This window comes from Crotalus tigris, unplaced genomic scaffold (assembly GCF_016545835.1).
Source record: "Crotalus tigris isolate CLP2741 ecotype Arizona unplaced genomic scaffold, ASM1654583v1 scf7180000018525.42219311030:4301911, whole genome shotgun sequence".
NCBI lineage: Eukaryota > Metazoa > Chordata > Lepidosauria > Squamata > Viperidae > Crotalus > Crotalus tigris.
In genome coordinates this window covers 662,501-676,347 of record NW_024097057.1, presented here as the reverse complement: position 1 = coordinate 676,347, position 13,847 = coordinate 662,501, and the positions used below count along the sequence as shown (strand labels likewise).

Below are 13,847 nucleotides of genomic sequence, written 5' to 3'. Positions count from 1 at the left end.
ATGAAATAGAACAGATATTTGTTTACAAATTGTGGGGAGAGTTAAACCTATGGAAAGAGTGAGGACTTTTTTTTAAAAAAAAAGCAACAACAACATCAAAAAAAACTTAAGAAAACAACCCCTTTTTATTCCATTGTCTGAAAGAACTTAGCAGAAGGCGAGGCATTCTAGTAGAAGATGTTAGAAAATAGTTGGGAATCAAAGAAACCACAACAGATGTCCTGGATGTTATCAAACTCTGGGCCAGAATGGGCTGAGAGACAACCAGAAAAAGCCTCATATCTGCAAATTGAGCTTATTTGCAGAGGGAATTACACTTTTTGATTCCGACATGACTGCATTTTAAAGTGTAAAACAGAGGTCCCCAACCTTTGCGGCACCAGGGACTGGTTCCGTGGAGAGAGGTTTTTCTGTGGAATGGAGGGTGTTTGGTTTTGTGTGCTGCCTGCATCCTGCAGATGAGGGTTTGCTTGTTTGTATGCTGGCATGCCGCGGCCCGGTTCCGGTCCACGAACCAGGGGATGGGGACCCCTTGTGTAAAGGCCTTGGCCTGCAAAGGGTGACAGTCGTACTCCACTTTGCTTTTCTGCCTCTTCCTCTCCTTCTCCACAATGTCTGTTACTGCAAGCAATATCTCCTTCTTCCTATTTCTGAAATTTGGAACCGATGTTCCAAGACAGCAGCAGCATCTGGACACAAAAGGGTCCATCAGCAGATGTGGAGCTATATCAACATTTCCTAAGTAATAAAGAACATTTAGAAAGGAGGAACACATCACAGAAAATTGAATAGAACAGGGAGTCTCATTATTATTTAGCTGTGTATTGAATAGACAAGGAAGGATGGATTTTTTTTTTTGGATTGCTGAGAGTAGCTCTTTTGTTCCAGGAAGAGCGTGAAATTCATTTGGCAACATCAAAGTGAGGGTTCCCTTCCAGGGAATTTGGTTCAGAGATACTTTGGGGTTCTTGAGAACTTCAAAATGGCTGCTGCCATCGCACATAGCTCATTCATTCAATCCCTACCCAAAGGTCACCAATTATAATGAATAGTTGCAGAAAGTCAGCAGGAGGGACAAATTAGCTTGGAAATGTGAAGGATAAGTAAAATCCTTGACAAGTCGCAAGGACATTGCTGTATGTATGAAATTTAAATTTTTCATAAGTAGCTGCAGGGGTAAGTGGATTTTAAGAACAAATGAGCTAGTGAGCAAAATTTTAGGAACTGATTTTCGTTGGGCTGGATATTTGCCCTGTACTTCATTTTATTCAGAAGATGCTATCTTGAATGCTCTTCCAATGAGGAGTAAAAGCAAGCATGTTAAAAATATTAAGCCACTGTGTACTCATCCAGTGCTATGTTTACATCTGAATCGCCAGGGTCAATATTTTTTGAAAAGGGTCCTTTGTTTGAATAAGAAACGTCCTGCAAAATTTGCCCCTTGAAATCAGACCACAAGAGATGTGGGAGAAAATCAGAATGGAATCAAAGATCGGCAGGAAGCCAATTAAAGAAAACATTTCTCCTCAAAATGTTGAATTTATTTTGGAATAACAGAATAGTAGAGTTGGAAGGGATCTTGGAGGTCTTCTAGTCCAACCCCCTGTTCAAGTAGTAGATCCTATGCCATTTTAGACAATGGTTGTCCAGTCCCTTCTTAAAAGCCTCCAGTGTTGGAACACCCACAACTTCTGAAGGCAATTTGTTCCTCTGGGTGATTGTTCTCACTGTCAGGAAATTTCTCCTTAGTTCTAGGTTGTTTCTCTCTTTGTTCTTGTCTTGCCTTTTAGTGCTTTGGAGAATAGCTTGACCCCCTCTTCTTTGTGGCAGCCTCTCAAATACTGGAAGGCTGCTATCATGTCATCCCCGGTCCTTCTTTTCATTAGGACTAGACATACCCAATTCCTGCAACCGTTCTTCATATGTTTTAGCCTTCAGCTCCCCAATCATCTTTGTCACTCTTCTTTGCACTTTTTCCACAAGGTTTTAGTTGATTCACTGCTCACTCCAAGCCTTGAGTGGCTTTAAAAAAATCAGGTACAAAATTAGCACCACCGTTAATGAATTAAGCTAATTAACATGTGCATTAATTCTGCCCTCCCTTATTTCTAGTGGTGGTCTCATGATTTGGTTCTCCTTTGCCTCTTATATTTTGCTGACTCATCTTTCTCCTTTTGGCTCTGCTCTTGCACATGGGACTGCCTTGCACATGGGCAAAGCACGCTATGTAGGCTGGTATCCTATCTCACGAGGAAAACGCCTGCCTCAGAGAAGCGGGGATAAAAATGAAAATAAAAGAATCCAGCTTCCTTTTGTGGCTACCAGCAGGAGTGAACTGACTTGAATGAGAGCAGCAAAGCATAAAGCTTTGAAGGAACAAATGGAGTAGGAGTGTGAAGAAGAGAGGACATTTCATCTGAATATGTGCTGGAAAGCTTTTGTAAGTTAACAGGCTCAAAAGCCACCTAAAAATAGCAAACTTCCTTCATGTTTCAAGTTGCATAGTGCCCAACATCTGGAAAATGAAAGGAGAACCAGTAGTTTTACTTGGATTATTGGCAAACAAAAACGAACATGCTTTGAGTAGACCCAATGAAATCAACAGGACTTGCTGCTCATAGTTATGTTAAATATTAATGGTTTCATCAAGTCCATGCTAAGTATGATTAGGTATGGATTCAACCATTAACAATATCATAATCATAACTGCATAATCTAGATAAGACAAGGTACTAACTGGATTTATATACTAATTCTTCATGAAATGGATATGCTATGATGTCAAAATAATAGTACAATATATTGACAATCAAGTAATTGGCCCAAAGATAACCATAGGTATGATAGTTGGAAAAGATCTAAGCCTTAATGTCAACAGTGTTGTGGCGGAATTTGGAGAGCTTGTGAACTCCCTCTTAATGGTGAGAAGTATACAAATCACAAGTCATTTGATTTTCTACTGCATTCTTACTCATTTACCTCTCTTCTTATTCCACTATAGAACTTAATGTAGAGCATCAAATCTTCCTAGATGAACTCAATATAATAACAGTAGTATGCTTATCATTGTTTGCCTGTATGAGCGTAAGGTCACTGTTATTTCTCTGACCTCATCTTCTTCTGGTTTAAATCAATTGGCCTTTGACTGCTGAACTGTGTTGATCCTTCTGAAAGAGCCCATCACCCAAAAAGTCAATTTTATCTAGCATTCAAAGAAACCAACCAGATATTTGTGGAATTACCGCGATCAGTTTCAGATAGCAACAATTCCATGCCAACTGGTCTTCTCTCATTGGCTCTGAAGCTCTATTCAAGAATGTGTTGCTGCAGACCAAGACCAGGCAAAACTATATAACCTGAATGCAGACAATGATCTTGATCTTGAGTACTTGGTTTTTATTTAGTGGAACAACCTGCCTCCAGAAGTTGTGGGTGCTCCAACACTGGAAGTTTTCAAGAAGAGATTGGACAACCATTTGTCTGAAATGGTATAGGGCTTCCTGCCTGAGTAGGGGGTTGGACTAGAAGACCTCCAAGATCCCTTCCAACTCTATTATTCTATCTATCTACTCCTATCTTATCCTATCCTATCCTATCCTATCCCGCATTCTATTCTATTCTATTCTATTCTATTCTATTCTATTCTATTCTATTCTATTCTATTCTATTCTACTCTACTCTACTCTATTCTATTCTATTCTACTCTATTCTATTCTTCTACTTCATTCCATTATTCTATTCTATTCTATTCTATTCCATTCCATTCCATTCTTCTACTTCATTCCATTATTCTATTCTATTCTATTCTATTCTATTCTATTCTATTCTATTCTATTCTATTCTATTCTATTCTATTCTATAGCATAAAACTATTTGATCAGATTTCACAGACTATTATGCTCACAGTGAAACAATAATTCATCCATGTTGGGATTCTGCCATCATTGGACTGCGGGTCCCTTCTTATCCTTTCATCTACTTTCTCTCTCCCATCTTATTTTTTGGCCCATTTAATGTTGATGAAAAAGACACAGAAACAATATTCTGAATTCTAAAAATGGCTTGGCAAAGATTAGATCAACTAAGTTATTTTTTTAAAAAAAACAAAAACAAAACCATGACAATATTTGTATATTGGGTAGCATAAGAAAAAGTATAGTCAACCAGGATTCTCATAGCTTAATTAATTGCATGTGCATTCGCCTGCAATCAAGAATGGCTCTCAACAGTTTACAAGATACCGTATAAGTAAACCTAATCCACTTATAGTTCTTCTAATTAAAAACATCTCGAATGAACACATCATAAGGGAATCAAACACATTAATTAAATAAAACGTGGGCTAATTTTGAACTAAAGACACTTTCCGAAAGGGCTCAGTTTTTGCATTTTCCTAAATGCCACCAGGCAGGGGAACAGTTTGATTTGACTTGCAAGGGTGTTTCAGAGAGTTGATGCTACCACTGTGAAACATCATCTTCTAGTTTCTGCCCTCTTTACTTCCTAAAGGCAAACTATCAGCCGTTTCTCCTGACCTATCACAGAACAAGACAATTCCTGAGTTGTAAAAGCTGAGATGAATTCGTGAGATCCATAGAGAAGAAAACTACTCAGTCTTAACATGAAACAGTAGAACAGAAACAGAAATTCAAGCCTATGCGTTTGAGAGGGATCCCGAATGAAGAGAAAACCTAGATGAGCACTCCTGATTTTTTCTGATACATTATCCTAAACCAGCAGTCTATTTTCACGTAGTTTTTATCAGGACACTAAAGAAATAAAATGTGCTTGGCTTTAGAAAACCAACACCTTACTTCATCATCTAGCCCAGGGGTAGGCAACCTTGGCTCTTTTATGACTCCTGAGCCAGCCATGCTGAGGGAAAAGGGAGAGGTTTCCAAGCTGAGCCATGCTGACTCAGGAATTCTGGGAGTTGAAGTCCACGAGTCATAAAAGAGCCAAGGTTGCCTACCCCTGATCTAGCCATTGTCTATGAAGGCCTCTTCCACATGTTTCCAATTAATGTGGTCTGGAGCTTTCTTTGCCAATTGGGGCCACGATATTTGCTGATGTCGTCGCTACATCTTGTTTTAGTCTCTTTTGTGGACGCCTTTTATCAAGTGGAATCCATTTTATAACTGCCTTGGTCCACTTTACTTAAATCAGCAAAATACCTCCAAAAAAACCACTGAAAATGGGAGACTCAGTCAACTGCATGGCATCATAACTACCCTGGACCACTGTGGTTGAGGACAGATCAACACAAAAGAGGCCTACCCATTCAATCTTCAACTGATCATCCATCCATCCATCCATCCATCCAATAATGCAAAGCCATTTAGAGGATGCTCTAATCTTTATTAATTTGATTTTATCCTGTCTTTATTATTTTTATAAATAATTCAAGCAGTGAACATATATAATACTCTTTCCTCTATCCCTTTTCCCCCCCCCCTGAGGTGGGTTGGGCTGAGACAGAGGGACTGGTCCAAGGTCACCCAGCTGGCTTTTTATGCATTAGACTAGAAATCACAGTCTCCTGACTAACCTGCTGCCCATTAGGCCAAATTGGCTCTATGAGAAAAGCGGAAGGAAAAAGAAGAGGACAACCAGCAGGAAGGTGGCTAGACTTAGTCACATTGGTGATGGATGCATTGTTGGAAGACCTGAAGGACCAGGTTAGGGACAGATTGCCCTGGAAAAAAATCTATATGATTGCTAAGAGTCATCAATGACTTGATGGCACTACAATCAATCAATCAAAGTATTACGTCATTATTGCAATACTATTCCAAGTTAAAAAAAAAAAAGATGGCTTCATATAAAGATAATCCACATACCGATACCATTCATGATGGGCGTCTCGTTGTTGACTTCGAGAACGCCGGGCAAATTGGCTTCCCCTTCAGCTTCATTTAGCTCCTCACTGGCCTTTTGAGAGCCATTCCCCAAGTGAGCAGAATCCTTCTCGAAAGGGGCATCTCCATTCTGCAAGCCGTTGTGTGGCTTTTTCAGGGGCATGATTTGCAAGCCACTCGGTGTAGTCCGGTACGATACGGTTTTAGCAGCTCTGTCGTTTGAAGAGGCAGGTTTTGCTCCGTAGCTTTTTTTTGGCTTTTGAAAGGTGGGGGTCATGCGCTTCCTTTTATGGGAGAGTCCTTTGCTTTTCCCAGAGTCTGAGGGTCTGTGGGTTATCTTGTCCAGGGATGACCCCCTGCTTTCTCGTAAAAATTTGGGCACGTTGGCTTGTTTCCCGTGTTTAGCGCGCTTTTCCCTGGTGACGTGCAGTCCATTGAATTCATCAATGAATTCCTCACAGTGCAATAAGTGATGTTCTGGTTCCCATGTGTCTTCGTTGCTTCCATAACCTTTCCACCGTATGAGATATTCCCATTTGCCCTTTTTATTCTTCCTTTTGTCTACAATCCTTTCGACCTAATAGGAAAACAAAGGGAAAGAAAAATGGTAATCTGCTAGGTGGAAAATAGTAATAGTGTCAGGTACAAGCAACGAGAGCCATTCGTGAATAGCTTTAGTTATCTATGTTACAAGAATCTCCCCAGGCTCTTTGCTTTCCCCCTGGGAACCACCAGGTAAGTGTAAGGACCCACTTCACTTTACGTCTTAAGAATACAGAACTCTTGGAATATCTCTTCCAACAGGCATATTTATTAAGAGAAATGATTGTAGGTGTGCTAGACAGGATCTGAGAAATTATCTCCCATCCTTCAATATTTTAAGCGTTCCCAAGCAGCCTCCCCACCCCACAGTTCTTCCGGGCGACGATCCTTGTCCCCCCCCCCCTTTTTCCTTACTGCCGGCAAAAGGGAGACTTCAGAGAGAGTAGATGAAAGGCGATGGCCATATTGTTATGGTCAGTCCTCTTGGTGAGAATCAACATCCAGGCCTTTTGAAGTTTTAATGAAGGAAGTGAGAGCCATAAAACCCCCTTGCTCATCCCCCTTCCCCTTCATAGTATGACAGAATCCAGAGAGAGCAGAAATGGGTTTTTTCCACAGTAGATAACTAGAAATGAAATATAATTGGATTCTGACAATAAGATTTCATGGATCCTGGAAGAGCTGAGGCTGATGCCTTTTGTGGATATGCAAGAACTCCAAGCTAGGTCCCTGCTTAATTCCTCCTTCTAGCCTGGCTGGTAGTTTACCAATATAAAAGTTGGTAATCCCAGGCATGTTTATCTGGGAATTTCAGTGACATCAGTGGGGATTATTTCTGAGTAAATTTCTGCCTATCTCACATACATGACTCTGGGTGTGTACAATAACACAATCAAGTAAACAAAGATAAAACAACAATATAATGCGATTAAGAAAAAAATAAGAGAGATTAAGAGAGAGATATAAATAACAGCATGGGAGAATGGATTTTTACGGCACAAGGCATCTTTATTTATACCAGAATTCTTTATGAACGTGAATATTTTAAATATTTTTTTTCTTAACCGGTTCTAAGTTGAGAGAAAGAATTTACTGGTTCACCATAGCTAGTTTTTAGGGAGTGTGGTGGTCAAATTTATTGTTCCAGCTTTTCTGGTAACATATGATACAACTGTGAGGAACTCCCACGGTGTTTTGTGGTAGCTTTTGAAAATGCTACAAATGATTAAAAATTAATGACATCCAGTGAGTGTCATTAGCAGAGTTTTTAAGCATAATATTGTGCACTCTCAATTAAAAGTACAGAACTTTTAAATGTGAATTTAAAATGTATAATGTGCATATTAAAACTTATACTTAGTGCTTCTGTACTGGAGTTTATATATCACTGTGGTCCAGAGGCGTTCTTGAACAGCTTATATTTCTTTGACTTTTTCAGTGGAAGTGTAAAATATGCAATACGGGAGAATAACAAACAACAGAGATGAATAATAACAAACGCTACCAAGAAAGAAATGAAGATCACCGAGAATGAAAGTTTCCAAGTACAATCCAAGCTATGGAGTTCTAAGTTAGACAAGAATCTCTCTCAAAGCTTTCTTTAAAAATCCTGTCCTAAAGCACCGTAGCTCTTCTTTTTCTGAAATTTTGGAAACATCAGTATTTGGGGATATTTTCATTTTGAATGGCATCATAGAAATTGGACTGTTTTTGAAAATACACCAAATCAAATGTAGAAGACAGACAGAGAAGCTTGCAGTGGTCCAAAAAATGAATGAAATTGGTAAAAGAAATTTATCAAATTCAGAAGATGCTGAAACTGTTGATAAATGGTAATAATTCAAAATCAATTCAAAATGGAACTTATTCAAGATTTTATATTGCAAAGCACATATTCTAAGCCCTAGTCCACCCCTTTTAGCCTTTTCTAATGTTTTTTTTGTATATTTTTTAATATTATGGAGGGCAAAGACTATATAACTTTATTTGTTTTACTGAAATACTGATGGTTTCTCTTGTTTTCAATGGACAAACTTTCTGTCTTCTAAACATGCTAAAATTGAGGCTCATGACTTTCTTTAGAATTCAGTATTTTATTTTGCAATTTGTAGTGATGGTTAAAATATTCAGCAAACTGTACCTCAATTGTCTGAAAGAGCCTAACTTATATATGTGTGCATGCGTGTATAAAACATGCTTGGTCATCCACTTATTTATTTATAATATTTTATAATGACTTTTATATATGAAAGCTAAAATATGACTCTGTAAAGTGTGCTACAAATTAAATATTGTATATTAATTTTCCCCCAAATCCATATGGGGAAGAAAGGACCCCCCCTTCCTTTCTTTCTGCATTGCATCAAAATTTCCAAAAAATTTACACTTCTATGCAAACTAGTGAGGCAAGGAAACATCTGTTTCAACAGATCTCAAATTTCAAACAGATTTCTAGCATCTCTTGAGAATATCCCACCACTGGCTATACAGATGGCTCTCTACACACTGAATGAATGTTGAATTAGGGAAGACATATATGGGAAAAGAATCTCAAGGAAAACTAATAACAGCCATGTCCTGAAAACCTGGAAAAGCTGGGTTCCACCTCAACATCAGTGGAGTTTTTAAGAAAAAACTGGACACTCATTTGTCTCTCATTTGTTTGAAATGGTATAGGACAGGGGTGTCAATGGTGCCTCTTACTCTTTGGAAGACCTTATTCCTAGGATGAAGATGGCCCCTCACCCCCCTTTGCATTTAGGATGCAATTTAAAACCATGTTGCTCTAATGGGCATTTGAGCTCTTGTTAGTTCTAGTGTTATCAGATGCAAAAGACAGGTCCATATGTCAAGGTCCAATTAAACTGATTTATTTATTACATAGCCTATGCACAGGACTCTTTTCAACTAATGGTTAGCACCTACTTGGAGTTAGATAAGTGTCCACTGAATTCAAGGGGGATTGGACTTAGTTCACTTGTGGCTATGTAGGGATTCTAGGCTGATCCCTCTTTTAACTCCACCCTCAGATTCTGTCACTCCTTCTGCAGGTGCTTCTTGTACATTTAGTTTTAGTTTTAATATGTTTGGACTTCATAATTTAGTTTTGTGTATACCCACTGGGTGGCTTGCCATCCAGATTCACAGTTGATTAGGGAGGCTTATAAAGAGGGTAAGAATGCATAAACAAACAAAGCTTCCACCCGTGTTTACTGTTAGGAAGCTTTTCTTTGTAACATTCAATCAGAATCCACCTTCTTATAGCTTAAGATTGCCCCTTTTCCATTTCTGATGTTCGATGTAATCAACTACAGTTGAAGCTCAAGCTAATGGGCCATTTGGACAGAAGGGGTGATGTTGAATTTGAATGTCTGTTAAGTATAATGGGTGTCGTTTATAGAATGTGGGTCAGTTTGCATCTATTTGCCCAATTTGGTATGCTTGCCTACTCATGTGACTCTCACAATAACACAAGCAATGTCAATTAAGCATTACATCAGCGATGTTAAATGATGCAAGTTAAATAAATTATGTCAGTGGCTTGGGTTATTTCAGATATTGTACATTGGATTTTGTCCATTTTTGGCAGCAATGCTTGAGCTCCATATTTATCTATTTCATCCAAAGTCCATTAAGTAGGGCTCTATAAAATCTAAGATTTACTTCAGCTGGAAATGAAAACACCAGTGCTTCCTCTGAGAATGGAACACACAATAACTCCTTTTCAATGCTAGGTCTGCATTTCTGGAACCTCGTCTCAGCTGATGTATGTGTGAGATCATCAATTTTTTCCTCTTTTTTTGGGGGGGGGGGATAGGCTTGAAAGAACTCTACACTTCAAGTACTATGGGACTGGAATGGATGGAATTACCTAAAACCTAATCTAATGGCTTTAGACAAAGAGACATTGCTTTGCAAATTAGCAAGTTTTGCACTGGCTGCTGCTAAACAGAGACAATAATTTATCAAAAGTTTTTAATGCTTTCTAATATTTTATTTGCTATTAAAACAGTTTAATAACACTGAAAGTTCTTACTGATTTTTTTTGTTTATATTTTATTAATGTGTGGCCACTTTTGTGCAGGTTTTATCTTATTTGTTATGATCGGCGGTCAAAACAATAACTAGATGGATTGACTGGAACCAACCAACAATATAACGAAGAAAGGTATAGGACCATAGCTGTGAGTATTGTGCTGAGAAAATACGTCCATTTGCAAGCAGCAAAATTACACCCTTGATACTTATTTAAGATGCCATTAATTGAGGTCAGCATATGCTAGTGAGCAAGTTTGCTCTTTTTTTGGGGGGGGGGATAACTGAATACTACTGATGTAAGCCAAATAAGAGACCACAAATTGCTTCCAAATCACTTCAACAGTTGTATCCAAAATAGAATTGTAAAATCTAAAAGCTTCCAAATATATTTATCTTCACCAAGGAAACTGAGCTAATGGGGGTAGCAGAAAGTTGGATGACAGCCCTGCTAGAGTCCATAACTTGTGTAAATAGTTTAAAGAATGGAATGCTCTGATTTGGGAACCAACTGACAAAACAACCCATCCTTTTATAGAATCCTCCAATTTCCTCCTCTCGTCCCCAGTCACGTGGAACCTGGGCTTCCTACCCATGATGTCTCTACTTGTCCAAATCTTCTCCAAGATACTATATGGAAGTGCTGAAGTTCTGAAAGAATGCTGAGTCTCTTCATCCAGAGCTTTCCCACTGAAGTCCTTCCTTGGGAAGTAGATTGTTGGTTCTCTACTGCTCATGGCAGTTGACCCCAGGTTGCTAAATGGATTAGAATTTCACCCAGCAGGAGGAATGCTGGGTCGATCACTTCCATTTGGGATGAGGGGACAACCCGTTCTTTTGTTTTTGTAGCTTTTTGCCCTTTTTCTTTCTTTGAAAGTGATATCTGGAGCAAATATGTCTCATTCCTCTTTGAAAACACTGAGATCCAGAGTAATATAGTGGCTAAGGGGTTGGAGAAGACCCAAGTTCTATTTCTGATTCAACCTCATCAGATGATGATGGGCCAGTCCTTATCACTCAAACTCAACCCTCTCCACAAGTTTGATGAGGAGATAAATTGAAGGACAACATATTTATCTTGAGATCCCAGAGGAAAATGAAGATTCTTTTTCTTTTGGGTAAGAAAGTTTTCTAACGAACTGAGTGGTTTTTGCAACCTACCCTCATACAATATACACATATGAATGTGACGGTGTGACCGCTGGGTCTTAATCAAATTATCTCTCTGTAATTAGATTTGATTCAGATTTATTTTAACTTTAAAAGTTGTCTGAATGGGCAGTAGAAACGTCTTGCAAAACAAATACATGTATCTGGTTTACCTCTGCCTTCTGATGGAGTTTATCTTCTGATTTATCCCTCTAAGTCTGGGTGTAGCCCCCAGGCTCAAGTGTTATGCTATACGCTATACGATTTCTTAACTGCGTGTCACTACTGAAGCAACTAAGACGTTGACTCTTCCTCTTTGCCCTGAGGAAATAAGGCAGGATGATCCTCCCAATGGATCCCTTTCAATCAACCTCTGGAGAAGTAAGTTCTTGCAAGGAATTTCCTCAAAAGTGGTTCCGAAGCTTCCTTCTTTCCTTATTCTGGCTGAGCAGCAGTTCTGACCTTTAATTTCTCTTTGGAGGACAATAGAAAACCAAGGAACGCCTTCCTTTGCTTCCATGAAGCAAACAGAATATCATTGTAAAATATAATTTCTTCTTTCCACCAGATAGCTGACATAAACTATGATCTTACAGTCAGAACTTTCTGAAATAATTGATGTTGAGTATTATGGAAAGTTCCTTGCTAGATGTCAATCAGCAGCGGTATGATACCATACCTGATGCATCATTTAAAAGCTTCACTAAACAGAACACGTGAAGACTTCTATATGTTAGTAGGTCACTCTCTGGCCAGAAGTGAAAAGTGAGAGGAGAAGAATGCATGGACTTTCCAAATGATGCATTTTTGCCATGACCACAAAATCCATTCCAATAGTGTCATTCAATTCAGAGAGCATGAGTGCACATCTATGCTGATGTGCCCAAGAAAAACAATACCGTAATCCAAAAATTAATGCTGTTTATTCTTTTATCATTCACAATAGTGACTTTGGAGAGATCGTTGAAGAAACCTTCAACACATCTATTGAACATATTGCTTCAGTTTCCTTGGTGACCTCTAAAAAACACAATTTTCCTATATCTTCTCATATAAAAGAGGGCCCTTTTGGGAAGATATCTTTATATGCACGCCAGCATTTAGTCTCAGAATTAGGAGAATTATATCGAAAAGGCTTTTTTAACGAAGTGCCTTCTGTATGATTCAATGCTTCTACTGATTTCAACAAAGCAATCTAATCTCATCCCATAATAATGCTTAAAGTTGCTAGAAGATATTATATTTTTTTTTCAGTAAAAAAAAGTATAGTAAAAATAAAATTTTCTCCTGCAAATTATGATAGGCTTTATTAATTTGTCAGACCCAACTACACAAATCTGGGAATCATCCATCTTCTATGTAGGCATGCTGTTAACCCCCCCCCAAAAGGGAATAGAACATCTGGATTGGAAGACATTTATTGACATCTGTGCCATTTCTAAGGACAAGTGGAGATGCTTACAATGTTCAATACAGATGCCTAGGAAATAAATATTTAAGGACATGTCTGCTCTCTCACCAATCCATCTATAAGGTCCAAATTAATACAGCAAACAGTTGTATGATATGCAATTTTTCCAACTATTCTCTGTCTCCAGCGTGGGTGGGTTAGATATAGCAAGTAGCAGAAGAATGAATAAGAATTTTAGGTGATGACATCAAACCTTGATCTATCTATCTATCTATCTATCTATCTATCTATCTATCTATCTATCTATCTATCTATCTATCTATCTATCTACCTACCTACCTACCTACCTACCTACCTACCTACCTACCTACCTATCTTTCTAGACCACTCATCTCATTCAATATACTCAATATATGAAAGACCATAACTCAACAATATATGAGCTCCATTTTTTGGCTTTACTGTTAATTATCTCAGCTGCTACATGTATTTATTGTCTGGATGTTTTTACTGTTGTATTGTTTTTATTGTTCTACAATCTTAGAATTATGAGCTGCCTAGAGCCACTTGGTTGAGTTGGATGGCTACAGAAAATGAATGAATGAATGAATGAATGAGCGAACAAGTGAGTGAATGAATCAATGAATCAATCTGAATAGCCTCAATTCAATACCTAGCATTTACAGGAAGATCTAACTCTTATGGTCCTATCAACTGATAGAGAAAAACTGTCTTAAGTTATAGGATTCTGATTGGATCTTCGGGAATTCCTCCTAGTAGTTCTAAGAACAGAAAATGAAATGACTCAAGATTGGGGTAAGCTTTGTTGTAACAAAAGCTAGTTGAACATT

General features: G+C 38.3%; 1 protein-coding gene across 2 annotated transcripts in view; it reads right to left on the bottom strand.

Annotated features, from left to right (window-relative positions):
* The window catches only part of CDYL2 (chromodomain Y like 2), a 40,177-nt gene that overhangs the window by 13,950 nt on the left and 12,380 nt on the right, over nucleotides 1-13,847 (bottom strand). For both annotated transcript variants that reach the window (XM_039353469.1, XM_039353470.1), the window contains one exon: nucleotides 5,841-6,435. In XM_039353469.1, coding sequence (XP_039209403.1) covers nucleotides 5,841-6,435 — 595 coding nt within the window. The remainder of the gene's footprint in view (nucleotides 1-5,840; nucleotides 6,436-13,847) is intronic.